This window comes from Lissotriton helveticus, chromosome 4_1, assembly GCF_964261635.1.
Source record: "Lissotriton helveticus chromosome 4_1, aLisHel1.1, whole genome shotgun sequence".
NCBI classification, from domain to species: domain Eukaryota; kingdom Metazoa; phylum Chordata; class Amphibia; order Caudata; family Salamandridae; genus Lissotriton; species Lissotriton helveticus.
Window position 1 is genome coordinate 1,640,300,729 of NC_136063.1, and position 14,697 is coordinate 1,640,315,425.

Sequence of the window (14,697 nt, forward strand, 5' to 3'; positions counted from 1 at the left end):
TTTTCAAAGCTTGAAGGAACAAACTGAACATTGCAGTGATATCCCACATTTATGAACCCATATTTCTACAGTGTTGTTTGTGAATGGTTGATATTCCTTTGATAAATCTGAACAGAGAAGAATGTCTTGCCCTTTTATATACTAAAAACTTTCAATCAAACCATGATATTGTGTGTGTGACAAAAGCCATACAACGTGAAGGACTCTTTGTGGCAACCTAAGGTTTCACTGTTTTCCTGACTCACCTACTGCATGCAGTACTTCTTTCTAAAAGCCTAGGATGTGGAAAAGAAGGCCTTTTAATGAATACAAAGTATGAATGTATGCTCAAATCTATCATCGAGTTGTGTGCTTAAAGTCCAAAGAATCTCCAACACAAATGTATGAATTGGCTCAACTGAAGTTCCTTCTTTAAAGGTTTTTGTATGCAGCATACGGAGTTGCATAAAATATCAGTTAATTAGTTCTCTGTTTGAAAGATATTAGAATAACTCTTTTAGTTTGAATGGGGCCTTTAACTATACATGTAAACCTCCAATGATACTGTAAAATAATTGTGATGTGGGAAAGGAAATCCATTATTTAAAATGTCTAATGTGTGGGTGTAGAATGGGAGTTAATCCACATGAATCTCAAATACAGGCATTAATCACAATTGTATTTGAATTGAACTTCCAATTCCTAACCATTTGTGTGATAAAGTTCATTGGCTAGGGCCATTACTAAGAATAATCACCTATAGGAAATGTTATGAAATCATCAGTCACATAAAAAAAAACATGTGTGGCTCTCTGCTTGGTAATTATTTAACATAAAGCACTGCCACAGATGATGTTCTTGCTATAAGAATACTTATCTATGATACAGTATTGAACTTCAGGTGTTGAAGTACCCTCTCACCCAAACTCTAAATAAGGCCCTAAGTTTGGTACACGGCTCTTGGAAGTCTACACATTAGTATGTTTTTATGTATGTACAATAGTAGATCAAACCATATGAGTAGCAGTCTGGCATCTTTGGAATGGAAGTTAAAGTACTTGGGTTCTGTGTACATTGATCTGCTTCCAAATGCTGCACCGTACAATTACCCTACAGAGGCACAGGTTGGTCTACAGTTAACCAAAAATGTGTAAATTAATAATTCTATAGCTTTCTTTAGTTTGACTGACCTTGGTATCACAGAGTGGTTGGGCAAGATGAAAGTAGCATGAAACATTTTAAGTGTTTTAATGCCAAATGTACAGTATACCTATGTTCCTAATGATCCTGTTGTCATACATGTCAAATGTACAAGAGTAACTTACTCTTCACAATTTGACATTATAACTAATTAAACTGTACACAAACACTTTAATTTCACAGTCATTAATCACAGAAATATTATCCCGCCAGCACATTTGCACCAATTCATATAAATGCTGTTCCTGCAGCACAAATAAATTACAATATTTAGAAGTCAATGCAATTCAATAATAAGAGCTGCCTAATCAAATGAAACTTTTCTAGAGCACTGTCATTTTGTGAAATAAAGGGGGACATAGCAGGAGGGATGTTTACTTTGCTTGCCACTTTTGTGGGTGTATTATTCACACAGAAAATGCTTAACAGAAGCATTTGTGGTAACTAATCAAAGGGAAGGCAGAGATTGATGCAGTATTCATGCACATAAATAAAATAATATATATTTGAGAAATATAGTACTGTTATTGACCATGATACAGTATTAAGCACAACAACATTAAATGGAATAAAAATCCAAGGGGCCTATTACGATGGCTCGCGGACACGGCATCGGAGTACGGGACCGACCGCAGATGTTGCGGCGGGCCCACCTTTGAAATTAGGATGCGCCCACCACACTGTCGGGAACATCCTGCTTTTTTTACATTGCGGGGGCGGTAATGTAAGCAGCACCCAGTGCAATGTAAAAATTGCATGTTGTGCATTTGCATGCACAACATGCCAGGCACCTGTCGGTGCCTGCCAACTTGTGCATGCAAATGTAAGGGGGTAACATGGGTACCCCCATGTGCACCCCCCACCGCCCCAACACCTGGAGGCCCGCAACAGGCCCCCAACAGCAAAAACTGCATGCCCTTCCATGGCATCAATGCCGCCATGGAAAGGCTGCTCTCCGCCTGCATCGTAATATGGATAGTGGTGTCTTGTAGACACCGCCACCATATCATGCTCCTTTTCCGCCCGGTCGACGAGTCGACCGGTGGAATAGCGGCGGACGGTCTTTCAGGTATGGAGGGCAGGTTGCAGCACACATAGAAAGAGGAAAAAAGGCGAATTAGAGATGTTTCTCCTCGTCGCGCCTCCCCTGGGAAGGTGTAGCATTTTGATGCATTCACCTGGCCTACGACTGATGGTAAATTTGGGAATGAGCCAAAATACATGGGTGGATGCATGGAAACACTTAGACTCCACCAATGAAACGCCTTCCTGGGGCAGAGTAATGTCAGATAATGCCAGATGTACCAAGCACAGCAGGGTCATGCAAGGTGGCCTTGCATGGCTTGGTGAATCTCATCTAGGTTTTGTTCCGCCCTTGTATTACCTTGCATGCCGCAAGGATGACGCACAACTTTGATAAATATCCCCCTAGATGTCTGGAGCTGTCCTACTAAATGTTTCATTAATATTCTCTTTGTGATCATCTTTTTCCTTCTTTGAACCTACTGGGAGATCGGGAACTGATTGGTTAAACTGAAGACATACAGCGTGAGTCACATCAACCAACAGTGTTGGAGCTAAATAATCTGGTTTGCAAATAGGCCGTGCTGGAGGGAAAATAACTCTAGACAGTTTTGCTATTTGAACTTGAGCTTACCTGAATATTTTTGTAAGAATTATTCTGACAGGAGAGTTTTAAATGAACTACCTCTTGTGCCAAAGAACCATGAAAGAGGAGTAGCATCAGTGATTTACCCTTGTTCAAACTAATAATCTTTCAGCAAAGAAATACATTAGAGGACTCCCCAGTTCTGTAAGAGAGAGTTCATCAACTCTAGAACCAGGGAGGGGACAGAAGATCAGAGAACGATATGAGAGTACTTGCTAAAAGTCAGAACTGGGCTAATAATCTCTCCCTAAATATTTGGACTTCACACCTTCTAGGCCAGTCAAACTAGAATACACCAGTCAATTTGCATTATTTTGGAATCCCTTATGAGAGTAAAATCTGTTCCCTGGGAGGTTAGTTTCTTGCCAAGCATATCGATTTGCTGGAAAGTTTGGGCATGCCCACAAACCTGTGAGTTTGTGGCCATTTACAATTTCTTTCTCGGTCCATTGCAAACCTTAAAATGGCTAGAGATTTATTCCTTTACAGCCATAACTAAATCTGCAACAACTTCAAAATGGGTGCATTGTGCATGAACCTCATTCACACATTTTTAAACATTTTCATGTGAAAAAATGCTAGGTTTAAATTTGTTCATGGAAAAATAAAATTCTCAAAAGATGTTTTGGATTATTCCTGTAACAGTTGCCTTCTAGTAGAGTACTCCTGGAAATCTCTATGAATGTTTTTAAAAAGTCAGAAATAAACTCCAAGCATAAGAGGGTCTATGGTAGTAATTTTCTGATTTTGTTTAGAATTGATACTTTCAAGTGAAATCTAAAATATGCAGAGTTAATAATCCCCTGCAATATATGAAATTGAAAACAAAGTCATCCATAGGGAATGGTGTATTTAGTTAGCTCAACCAATAAACATGGAGATAGGCTGGATATTGATTTCCAGGCATACAGACAGACAGAAACAGCCTGCATATTGATCTGCGCAGCTTGATTTATTGATCTATCTTCAGCATCAGCTGTTACTCAACTGTATTTGTACAGTGCTGTGTTAATCATTCTTAATGGTCACCTACTGGTGTGGCTGCTTGCAAGTGAAAAAGTGTACATTTCACAGCTCTCTTATTTGAAATAAGCCTTTGTAAGACTACATTTGTTAAAACATCAATGAAAAAGAACGGTTTGATTCATGGATAAACAAAATGGTCACAATATCTTTGTCAGCTTCTTTTCCCTCTGTTAAATCGCCTTTATTGCATAGCCATCTTATACCAAATTAGACATACAAAAACTTGAACTATGAATTAAAATAATTACAAAACAGACATTGATGGAATATCTAGGTTAAAGTGTATTTGCCTTTCCACCTATACATGAACATGGAGGCATGAATGCCACTTAAGGATGTCCATTCTGCCTTACTCTTTGACAACCATAGCACCGCCTTTGGTTCCCATGCTCTCAGGGATCAGGGTGGCCGTGGCAGAAGAAGACATAATTACTCCCCACAGCTCTCTAGCCTTCTCTAACCACACAATGATTAGGTGGTTAAAGAGCTCAGTGGGTCTCGTGGGTGATGTTATCGGGGTTCGAAGGGTGTGCATCGTCAACTCAACATTCATGCATACTGAATCATATATACACTAAATAATAAATGAATCTCAAACCAGTTTCTGCCAATAGTCATTTCAAAAAGATAGGAACACATGTCAGTCTATGGTGTTCATTAGAGTCTGGCAGGTGGCTCATGGGGACACTAGGTCAGTGAAGCTGACCGCCTCAACTCTGCACGACACATTCCAAATTCCATATTAGTGATCTCCACCCGCCTGGTGGGGATCGTTTTCCCTTGGGTGGAGATCAACCTCCACTGAAGACACAGAACACTGCTAAGCCAGTGTCATATTTGATATGCCCACTCAACAAAGTGAAAGGAGGTTTTCTCTGCCATTTAGACCATTGTGGTTTTTTTGTACCTGTGACCACACAGCCTCACATGATGGTCCCCTGAATGGAAAATGAGTGATAGTCGCCTGTGCTAAGTAGAGAGAGGAGTTTGGAGACTGTGACCTGGCAGCCCAGTGGCAGACCAGCTTTCAGATTAAGATTTTATGCCTGCTGATTCAGCAGAGGCTATGGATGTATAAATTTACCATTTACCCAAATTCTAAATCGAGCCGGGAATCATGAGCTTCGCTAGTATGCAGCCCTGGCATTCTCGGGTAGTGCTCCTGCTCTGACAAACTAAAAATTACCCATTAAGTCTGTCGGTAATAATGCAAACAGGGCTAAACATATTTTGATGAACATGACCTTCACTCTCCATCGTACAGCTCTTCTACAAATATTGAGTTGAGACAAGCAAACCTCAGAATAAAGCTATGGGCAATGACAAAGTAACAAGTGCAATTTGACTACAGGTGACAATTCAAAGCATAACACATCCAAAGATACAAGTAAATACTTTGAAACTCAAATGTTATTGAACATATTCTTGAGACACCATTTAATGAGGAGAGGATGCATTACATGGTCATATATTGTCATTTAAATACTATCGAATAAGCTGAAGGTTCACTGTGTGGTCATGAATTGACGTTTGGCCACCACTTGCTCATTAATCTAATGCAATCCTTATAATTTCCATTTACTGCCACTACGGCCTCTCTATATATCAAGAATCCTTCAATTTACATTCCAGACCCCCCACCCCTCTCATCCTTAAATGTTCTTGCATGCAACTTGATGCTGTCCACTTAGCAATGAAGCAATGAAGCATACATAGTAAGGACACCATTCACCAATCAAAGTTATAATACTAGGCTTTCAAAAGCCAGATAGATGCAAAGTTTACCCAAACCGCAACATAAAATGTAGGAGACGAGTGCAGCTCAACTATGGAAAAAGCGGCCAGCCCCCCTCAGAGCCAGCATGAATTTTACTTTTTTTAAGAAGTATCTAAAAACCTGTTTTTTCCCTAAAGAGTAGCTAGCGCCATATTTAAGATGGGGTCTGGAAAGATGGTTTACGAATAAGGAACGTTCGGTCTTGCACTTGCTGATCTGGCAAAGTGGATACTGCACCAGGATACCTCTAAGGTGAACGTTGAGCTTTATACATTTCTATTACTTACTTACTTAGCAAGCATTAGCAGTCACCACAGAGAAGTAGTAAGGAGCATAGAGTGCTTTTCCTATATTGTAGTTGGCCTTGGATATTTAGGTCCACTCATGTATTACTGGCATGAACGCCAAGGTATGCCAAGTCCAGCTTGAATTGATTTCTTTCCACACAATTAAGATATAATGGTAACATAAGGCAGGAGGCAAATTCTGGCTTGGGTGTAGCTTAGGAACATCCCCCTTTTTTATGCAGAGAGTGAAAGAAATATAGCTGTGGACACTCTTAAGGCCAGTAGAAACTGTCAAATTATTTAAAGACTGCATAAGGCAGAATTCTACTGATCTATTAATGCTTTCTATATGGTGTCATGATACAGACTAATAATATTTATTTTCCTCCAAAACACGGACTTTTCCCTGTATTAAATAATGGCACTTCCCGGGCCACTGGAAATGTGTTACAAATCCCCACATGCTGTCAAGGGTAAACCATACACTAATGCACTAAAAATGGTCTATAATCAGTAAATTAATTCCAAAGGGCTGACAACAGCGAATGATGTCACTCAATCACTCATTTGGTGTTATTGTGAAAGAGGAATTTACCTCACTTGATTATTTTAGTGTCATTTTAATACCTTTTGGCTATGCACTACAACCCCAACTCCAGAGAAAGTTCTTGCTAGAAAAACAAAAATCGTACTATTATTAAAAATGTATATGTCCTCTCACTCAAGATGTGAGCAACATGTTTTTATATTCAAGCATGCCTTACTATAAATGCACAAAGCCTAATAACTATAAAGTTGAAAAATGATGTTGCTGATACAACACATAACTTTCAAACAAACTGACTCATGGCTGCTGGGTTAACAAATGATAGGTCTGTAACATACCAATAAAAAATGATCTTGCTGCCCTTATTTATGGTAAAAGTCTGTACGGAGGAATATATTTTATGTATGTTTGCCCAAGAGAGGGTTTGGTGGATGCTGGAGTAAAGGATGAAGGTGGTGCCCAATTGGGCATGACAAACAAAGAGTGTGTGATTTACCATTATGTCTCCCAGGGATTTTTTTCAGGGTGCATTGATTAGATCCATAGAAGCATAATAAGGGCGGGACTGACTACGGGGCAGTTTGGAATGCTGCCGCGCTGCGGGCTGATTTCACTGCAGTGGGGCTGATTTTGTTCATGGTGACCTGCGTGTGCCGCGAAATAATTAAAGGAAAACGAATTTCGTTTAGTACACGCAGGTCCCCATCAACGAAATCAGCCCCCAGCTCAGCAGCATTGCAAATTGCCCGGCAGCCAGTCCGGCCCTGAGCATAATTAAATGTTGTTCCTTACGTCTGCCCTTCATATAGTTTGCCGAGTTTACCAATTTCCTCTGGCTGTCCCTGATCGTAATTTTTCCCCTGCGAGTGCTATTTGGTGCTGAAACCACAAGTGACTTTTTCACACACCTGCTGTGAAATTGTGCAGCGTCAATAGTTGGCAAAAATGTTGGTGTGAATGCACAAATTTTCCTTCTGGGGTAAACAATGTCCAGTAGCAGCTCGCATAGGTAAGAGCAGTGGGGCGGGGAGGGGCGGGGTCAAGGGAGGGGAGGGGGGTAGTGGAATTCGATAGACGACGAGAAGTAATATTAAATAAATAAATACAACCACTTACTTTGCGCTTGGCGCATCACTGCATCGGCGATGCCGTGAGCGCAAAGTAAGTGGTTTTATTTATTTATTTAATATTACGTATCCCTTCGTCTGTCGAATTCCACCACCCCCACCCCGCCCTACTGCTCTTACCTGTGCAAGTCGCTACTGACAATGTCAAATAACACTTATACACTAATGCTAAAAATGGGGAATAAGTAATATTAATCCATAACAAAGTCCGACGTTTTTTAAGCAAAAGCCTCATTTACATGGAATTGACAACCTTCATGCATTTTCAAAGGTTTTGTGAGAATTATTTGGAGGTCACAAGACTTTTTCAAACACATACCCCTGTGCCTGTGGTTTAGTTTGCCAAGATAAAAATTCATAGGCTTGGCAGCGCTCCAGATGCTGACATCAGCGTTAAACAAATCCAAAGTACTCTTGGAGTACACAGGGTGCTGGGCTGATATAGCAGCAGCACCAACACAACTGTGCTATTTATAGAAAGGCAGATTGACATTTTCAATAAAGATGGGCAATAATAAAAAAAAACACCACTGCAAGCAGCCGGTCTATTTGCAGCAGGATGTAATTGCCCGACTGAAAAGTGGCCTTCGAGTTTATGCTTCCTTAAACCTCGCAATGATGCTTAATCTCGTTTTTATTAAACCATGCGGAAGAGAATCACATTATCGGGCAGCTGACGGAGATTACATCCACGTGGAGGGAGCTTAATTCATTGATTGCACTTCCCTATTGCTGAAACCCTGCGACTCTTTTTCAAGGGCAATGAACTGCATTATCACAGCAGATATCAGGCATGATAACACCGCGAGGCCTTTAATAATGTATTCCCCAATGCACAGATCATTCCATACAATAGGCCTACGAGAGTATATCTCTGCGTTTACATTCTGCCTCCATAGGGGCCTCCTCCCAATGTGTATGTCAGAAGTAGAACTATGAGTGACCAGGAGGAAGGGAGGGATCCATGCCCGATTAACGATCTACTATTAGATTCATTGGGGCAGATTTATGTTGGGAATGCGCCACGTTTGCGTCACGCAACTGCGGCGTAAACGTGGCGCATCCCTACGACCCATTTACAAAGTGACGCATCTAGGCAGATGCGTCACGTTGTAAAGCCCTGCGCCACTTGTGGGCGTTCCGGCGCAGGGTGGGCGTTCCGGGGCTGGTGCGCCTCGGCAAAAGTGGCTACGTGAAATCTATAAGATTTCACTCAGTCACTTTCAGGCCAATGCTGCGTCAAAACCCTGCGCCTACTTGAAGCAGGCGTAGGTCTTGACGTAGCATTGTAAAGATGGGGCACCCCCGAGCCTTGCTGGAGCTGCGTCGCGCTTGCGACGCAACTCCAGCAATGCGCCACCTTTACGGCACAGATGCGTCACGCATCTCTGCCGTTTTTGCCCCATGGTGCGCCGCATTGTAAATGCGGCGCACCATAGTTGGCGGAGCAGCGGCGCAAAATAACTGGCGCATCCCTGGGGATGCGCCAGTCATCATAAATATGCCCCATTGCATGCAAATGTTTCTAATAAGGACATCTTGAAAATCTGCTTCAGCCTGGCTATCATGAACCTTCTAAGGGCCTCCCTGTCGCACATAATAGCTTTACAAGCAGATATATTTTAAATACAGCTCAGTCCCAGATTAGTACAGCAGGTGCAGGGCATTTGGGATATAAAATTAAACTCACTGCAGAAGAGAAGCAACTGGACGCTTTGAAGGTCATACTTACATCCTGGTATTGGTGGTTTTATTGATGATGACCGATTTGCCAGTCTGGTCCACATTGTGATCCATTCCAAAGTAGGCAGCCACCCTATGCACCAGCATTCTCTGATACGAGGACATCTGAGGAAATTTCTTAAAATGATTGCTAGAATTTTAAGAAGAAAAAGATTCCTGATTTAACAAAGTATTCGTGCTAAGGAATGCTCACTTGCAAAAACACATCAATATACACACATGCATTTAACATAAGTACATTTCAAATTGACAACAAACCTAGAGTTTTCAAATCACTTGTTATCACAGATCCTCAGGGTGCTTGAACAATGATCTTTATAAAGGTTTTCACAGTAAAATGAAAGACCTAAGTGGTGGGATTAAATATACCTGCGTGGTGAAAAACAAAATTTACTAGTTTTAAGTGTTGTAAATACTCTTGCTCACTGTTTGTTCTTCTTGTACAATAGGGTACATGTTACATAAAATATTTTGCAGCTGAGCAAAAAATGCACAATAATTAATGTTGCCAATAGTTGTTGTATTTATGTAATATTGAATGGATCAATTACAATTTTCTGCTTTTAAAATGTGAAATCAGCAATCAAGAAACAGAGGAGGCAAGAGTGCCCGATGCAGAACCTTTAATGCGTGTGTAGTAGGAGTGATTTTGTTATAGTTAATTGGCGCAAGTATAGTGCAGAGGCGGCCATTATTATGACGTCATAGCACATTTTTTTGTAGGTAGTTGTATGAAATCCCTAAGGAATGTGGTATACATGCACTGACACGTACGATCAACTGTAGGCTGTATGGAAGAACCTGCAGCCCTTACTTGCCAGAGCTGTGATTTCTGCCGGTGTTTAGGGGTTGTTCTCTGCAAGCAGAAAGGAATAGAAGTGCAGCCATGCCAGACATGGACGTTTTAAAGTAGTTACATGAGATTCCCAGTTAGCAAGCGTTGCTCTGTGGAATCCTGGATAAGTTTGTGCATTTTCATTGCAGTAGGAGGATGGAGGTTTGTTGCTGTATGTGAATTGAAGAAACAGGAAAAACTCGTCACGCCTGATACATTTGTGTATTATTTTCTAATTACAAGTACTTTCTGACATCAGAATGCTCTCTCATACGAAACCGATGTTTCTTGAAACACCTTACTCTTGTTAAATAAAAATCTCTTCATTGTTGTGAAGGGATATTTATGATGTTTAAACAATTGTATACAACATGATTCTTAAAAACCTTTTCTGAGTTATGAAAAATAGATAATTCTTTATAGGTGACTAGCACCTCTAAATTTACCCCCGTCACATGCTGGAAAAGAGTGGGCATATCACCCGCATTCCTTTAGATATTGTGATGGAACATTGGTAGACAAGTGCTCAAACAGTCTATTTTTGTGGTGGAGACATTCCTGTTGTTTCGTAAACACATGCAGAGTGACCATGTGCTAGACCAACATGTTCTAACACTATACCGCGTGGAATGTGGGTGCCAGTGCTTCCCCATTCGGCAGGTAAATAATGAGGGAGTGCTAGAAAAAAAGGGACAAGGGTAGGAGACCGAAGATCAATCGCATAGAGGAAGAAAAGGAGAGGCAACTAAAAACAATAAAAGAATCATGCATTTATAAACAGGGGAATGCGGAGGGAGGAGTCACTGCAAAACAGAAAAAGGTGAATGAGTGGTTCAGGAAGTGGGTAACACTGAAAAACCACCAAAAAAAAGGGTTTGGCTGGAGAGGGGAAGGCAGTGGGCTGAAGGAAAACGCCACACATACATTTACAATTGTAGAATTAATAGGAAGGCTTACAATATGAGGCCTTGGTGGGAGAAAAGATGAACATGGCTCCCTTGGGTAAGGAAAAGGGAACGATGATAGGTGAACATCATAGATAATTAAGGCCTCAGTTGCAAAGCTTTCTGTGAGAAATTGTGTTTCACTTCAGGTGGGTCCCGCTCGTATATTTTCAGCATTAGGAAATGCTCCTTGAATAAAGAATCTTTTACCAATGGAATTCATGAGTAAGCCACTCAATTAGGAGTGAAGCACTGCTGACAGAAAATGTTGTACGAATCAGACCAGTAAATTCAGTGGGCCTCATTTATGAAAAATGACGCATCGCTGCGTGAAAGCAGCGATGCGTCACTTCTCAGTGCGCACTCCTTGCGACATTCCTGATGCGTCATATTTAATGTATGACGCATCATGTCGCAAGGAGTTACAGATACGTCAGTATTTCTGACGTATCTGAAAGTGCAAAAGTGACGCATTGCTGGAGTGTGTCACAAAAGTGACGCAACTCCAGCAATGCATCCTTTCACATGGGGCAAGCCCCATGTGAAAGGGCCTGCGTCAGTCTTACGCCTGCTGTGAGGCAGGCGCAAGACTTTGACGCAACGGCATCCTAAAAGTGACGCAGTAAAATCTCATAGATTTCACTGCGTCACTTCTACGACCCTCCTTGCGTCAATACGCCCCCCCTTGCATACATTATACCTGGCGCAGATATAATGTGGCGCAGGGGTTTACAAAGTGACGCATCTACCTAGATGCGTCACTTTGTAAATATGGCGCAACCAGGCGCATTATTTACGCCACTGGTGCGTCACAAAAAGTGACGCACCGGCAGCGTAAAAGTGACGCAAGGCCTCATAAATGAGGCCCAGTGTTTTTGTCGTGCGATATAAATCGGAGGTAACTCTAAGACACAGCATGGTGACCCACAAACAGAATTTTTATTGCAGTGGAAGCATATCATAAATGATTGGTTGTTGCTAAAATATGTACCGGTCTTGGGTCTGACTGAAGCTAAATTACAGAAACAAGGATGAGCAGGATGATGCAAGAGGCATTTTGACTACTACTGAAAACAGAGAACTGTATTTTTTTAATATTTACAATCTGAACTCTACGGAGATAGAGCAATTTGACTATGTGACTCAGAAAGCTACTTGCCCACGTACTTCAATCTTAGGTTCACATACAACATCATTTATGGGGCAAAATCCCACTCCTGATTCACAGAAAAATGAATGGTGAGGTTTTGGCACCGTAATTGGGGGTTTGTCACCTTACATTCTGCCAGTATAACTGCATTTTCCACCCTCATAATATTAAGGTATTTACTTCTGTTAAAGGTGGGAACAGTGCTGCTTTCAGAGTGAAAATGGGGATGAAACACAAACAATATTAATGGAGAAGACGCGTAAGAGGTGTCTCCGGGGGATAAACAAAAATAAAATTTACAGGGTACAGATTCATACTGGTGTTTCACATACACGTGCAGGAATATGCACTAGTACATCGCCACATGCATACATGAATATGCATGTGTGCAGTCACATGACTTCAAGTAGTATTCTTGGAAGTGTTTTTGTGAAATCAGTGAAAGTCAGAAACGTACTCAAAATATAGATATAAGCCTACATGAAAAATGTCTGAAATTGAACACAGGAGTTTTTTGTTGTTGCAGCCTATAGTGTATTTGGTCAAAGAATACAGCCACATCTCCAGGTTTTAAGATTAAATAATCCATTAGACCACATCACTTTTAGTTAAAGGTTGAAATATTACTTCTCACACAATATCTGATGTCATCCTTATTTTCCAATCAGAAATCTCTCCCCCCTACTTAAATCTCTAGTCACTAACTTTAATCTAACCAACTGCGCCTTGAAAGTGGCCTTCTTTCCAGTCAGACACCTAAAGTACACATACATATTTGTGTCTATTTTCATTGTAACACCACACAGTTGTTACCAAAGACCTATTATGGACTTAACAAGAACATAAATTGGCATACATCCTGTCTACTGCTTCCCATTGGCTGGATGTATTGCCAACGTTATTTGCTTGCTTTATATTCAGCAGCTTTTCTTGAACAATCTTCTCCAGCTTGGGTTTGTACCTCCCCTGAAGCATAGTCTCTTAACCATATTTTGCTTGGCTATCTTTTCAGTGCTCACTTTCAGGGAACTCCTTTTTTTCTTTTTGGTTAAGCACTCCATGAAAGTGTGAGGTTTTCCAGTTATTAAATGTACATGCTTTTTTCCCACCATACCATGGACCCACACACTCTGTGTTGCTCTTTCCCTTGCGAGCTTCCTCCCTCCAAAATGTCATTACCCTGCCACTCTCTCTCTCATATGCTTCATCCCCTAGGCTCCTTATTGCTTTATCTGCCATGTGCCTCCACTACGCAAAATACCCCCACCATTGTGCTACGTGTTGCTCTCTCTCTCTCTCTCATGCTTCTTCCTGCAGCACCTTGTACACATACTCTATTTTGATTTCTCAAATTATGTATTGCTGTCTGCCTCATTTGCTTTTCCTGATGAACCCACACGCCCTGCAAACAGCATTTGCGAAGCCAAGAGGTCCAAATATTGAGAACTATTGGCTTTGCCAATACTTGTTTCCAGTTATTACATATACATGTTTTTTCTAGAATACCATGGACCCACACACTCTGTGTTTCTCTTTCCCTTGAGTGCTTCCTCCCTCCAAAATGTAATTTACCATGCTACTCTCTCACTCATGTGCTTATCCCCTGCGCTCCTTGTTGCTGTTCCTGCCATGTGCCTCCCCCACGCAAAATACCCCCGCCATTGTGCTATGTGTTGCTCTCTCTCTTGTGCTTCTACCTGCAGCACCCTGTCCACATGCTCTATTTTGCTTTGTCAAATTATGTATTGCTGTCTGCCTCATTTGCTTTTCCTGATGAAACCACACACCCTCTAAACAGCATTCGTGAAGCCAAGAGGTCCAATCATTGAGAACTATTTTCTTTGCCAATGCTTGTTTCTTAATTTTCAATAGGATTTAGCTCCTGTTTGATTAATTTCTGACAGCCCATGAACAATTTTACTCATTCTTATTCATTTTTCTTATCAGTTTTTTCTTTTTCTATTTAAATGAAAAGTGAACCTTTACGTTTTTTTTATTACTTTATATGCATTGTTATTTGGGTGGTATATTACTGATTGTGCAGCCCTTATTTTCCCTGTTCATGTGAAGCTACCAAAGGTGAGCGAGTACACTTTCATCCAAACATGATTGGTTTTGTAGAAGTCTGTGTTTAGGTGGTGTACAGGCTCAGCCAAAATCCACACAGAGTTTGTGACTGCTCCATAAAGCCAGCTAGTCAATTTTCCTACTGTCAAGGAGGTACAAAACATTTATATTAACAGCCTTTTTCCTTGGTAAATTCCGGCTTTGATGACCTTAGCTCCAAGGGATTCACTGACTATAAGCAATACTTTTGCTGTTTATGGAGGCCAATTGAAAATGTAGTATATGTCACTATGTTTGTTTAGAATCAAGCTATTTACGCTATGTGTTTTGAGACACTTAAACATGT

The 14,697-nt window shown here is 41.0% G+C and overlaps 1 protein-coding gene across 6 annotated transcripts in view; it reads right to left on the reverse strand.

The window, feature by feature from the left end:
- Window positions 1-14,697, reverse strand: part of ARPP21 (cAMP regulated phosphoprotein 21) — a 344,186-nt gene that overhangs the window by 277,835 nt on the left and 51,654 nt on the right. For all 6 annotated transcript variants that reach the window (XM_078688292.1, XM_078688289.1, XM_078688294.1 and 3 more), the window contains exon 9: window positions 9,345-9,485. In XM_078688292.1, coding sequence (XP_078544418.1) covers window positions 9,345-9,485 — 141 coding nt within the window. The remainder of the gene's footprint in view (window positions 1-9,344; window positions 9,486-14,697) is intronic.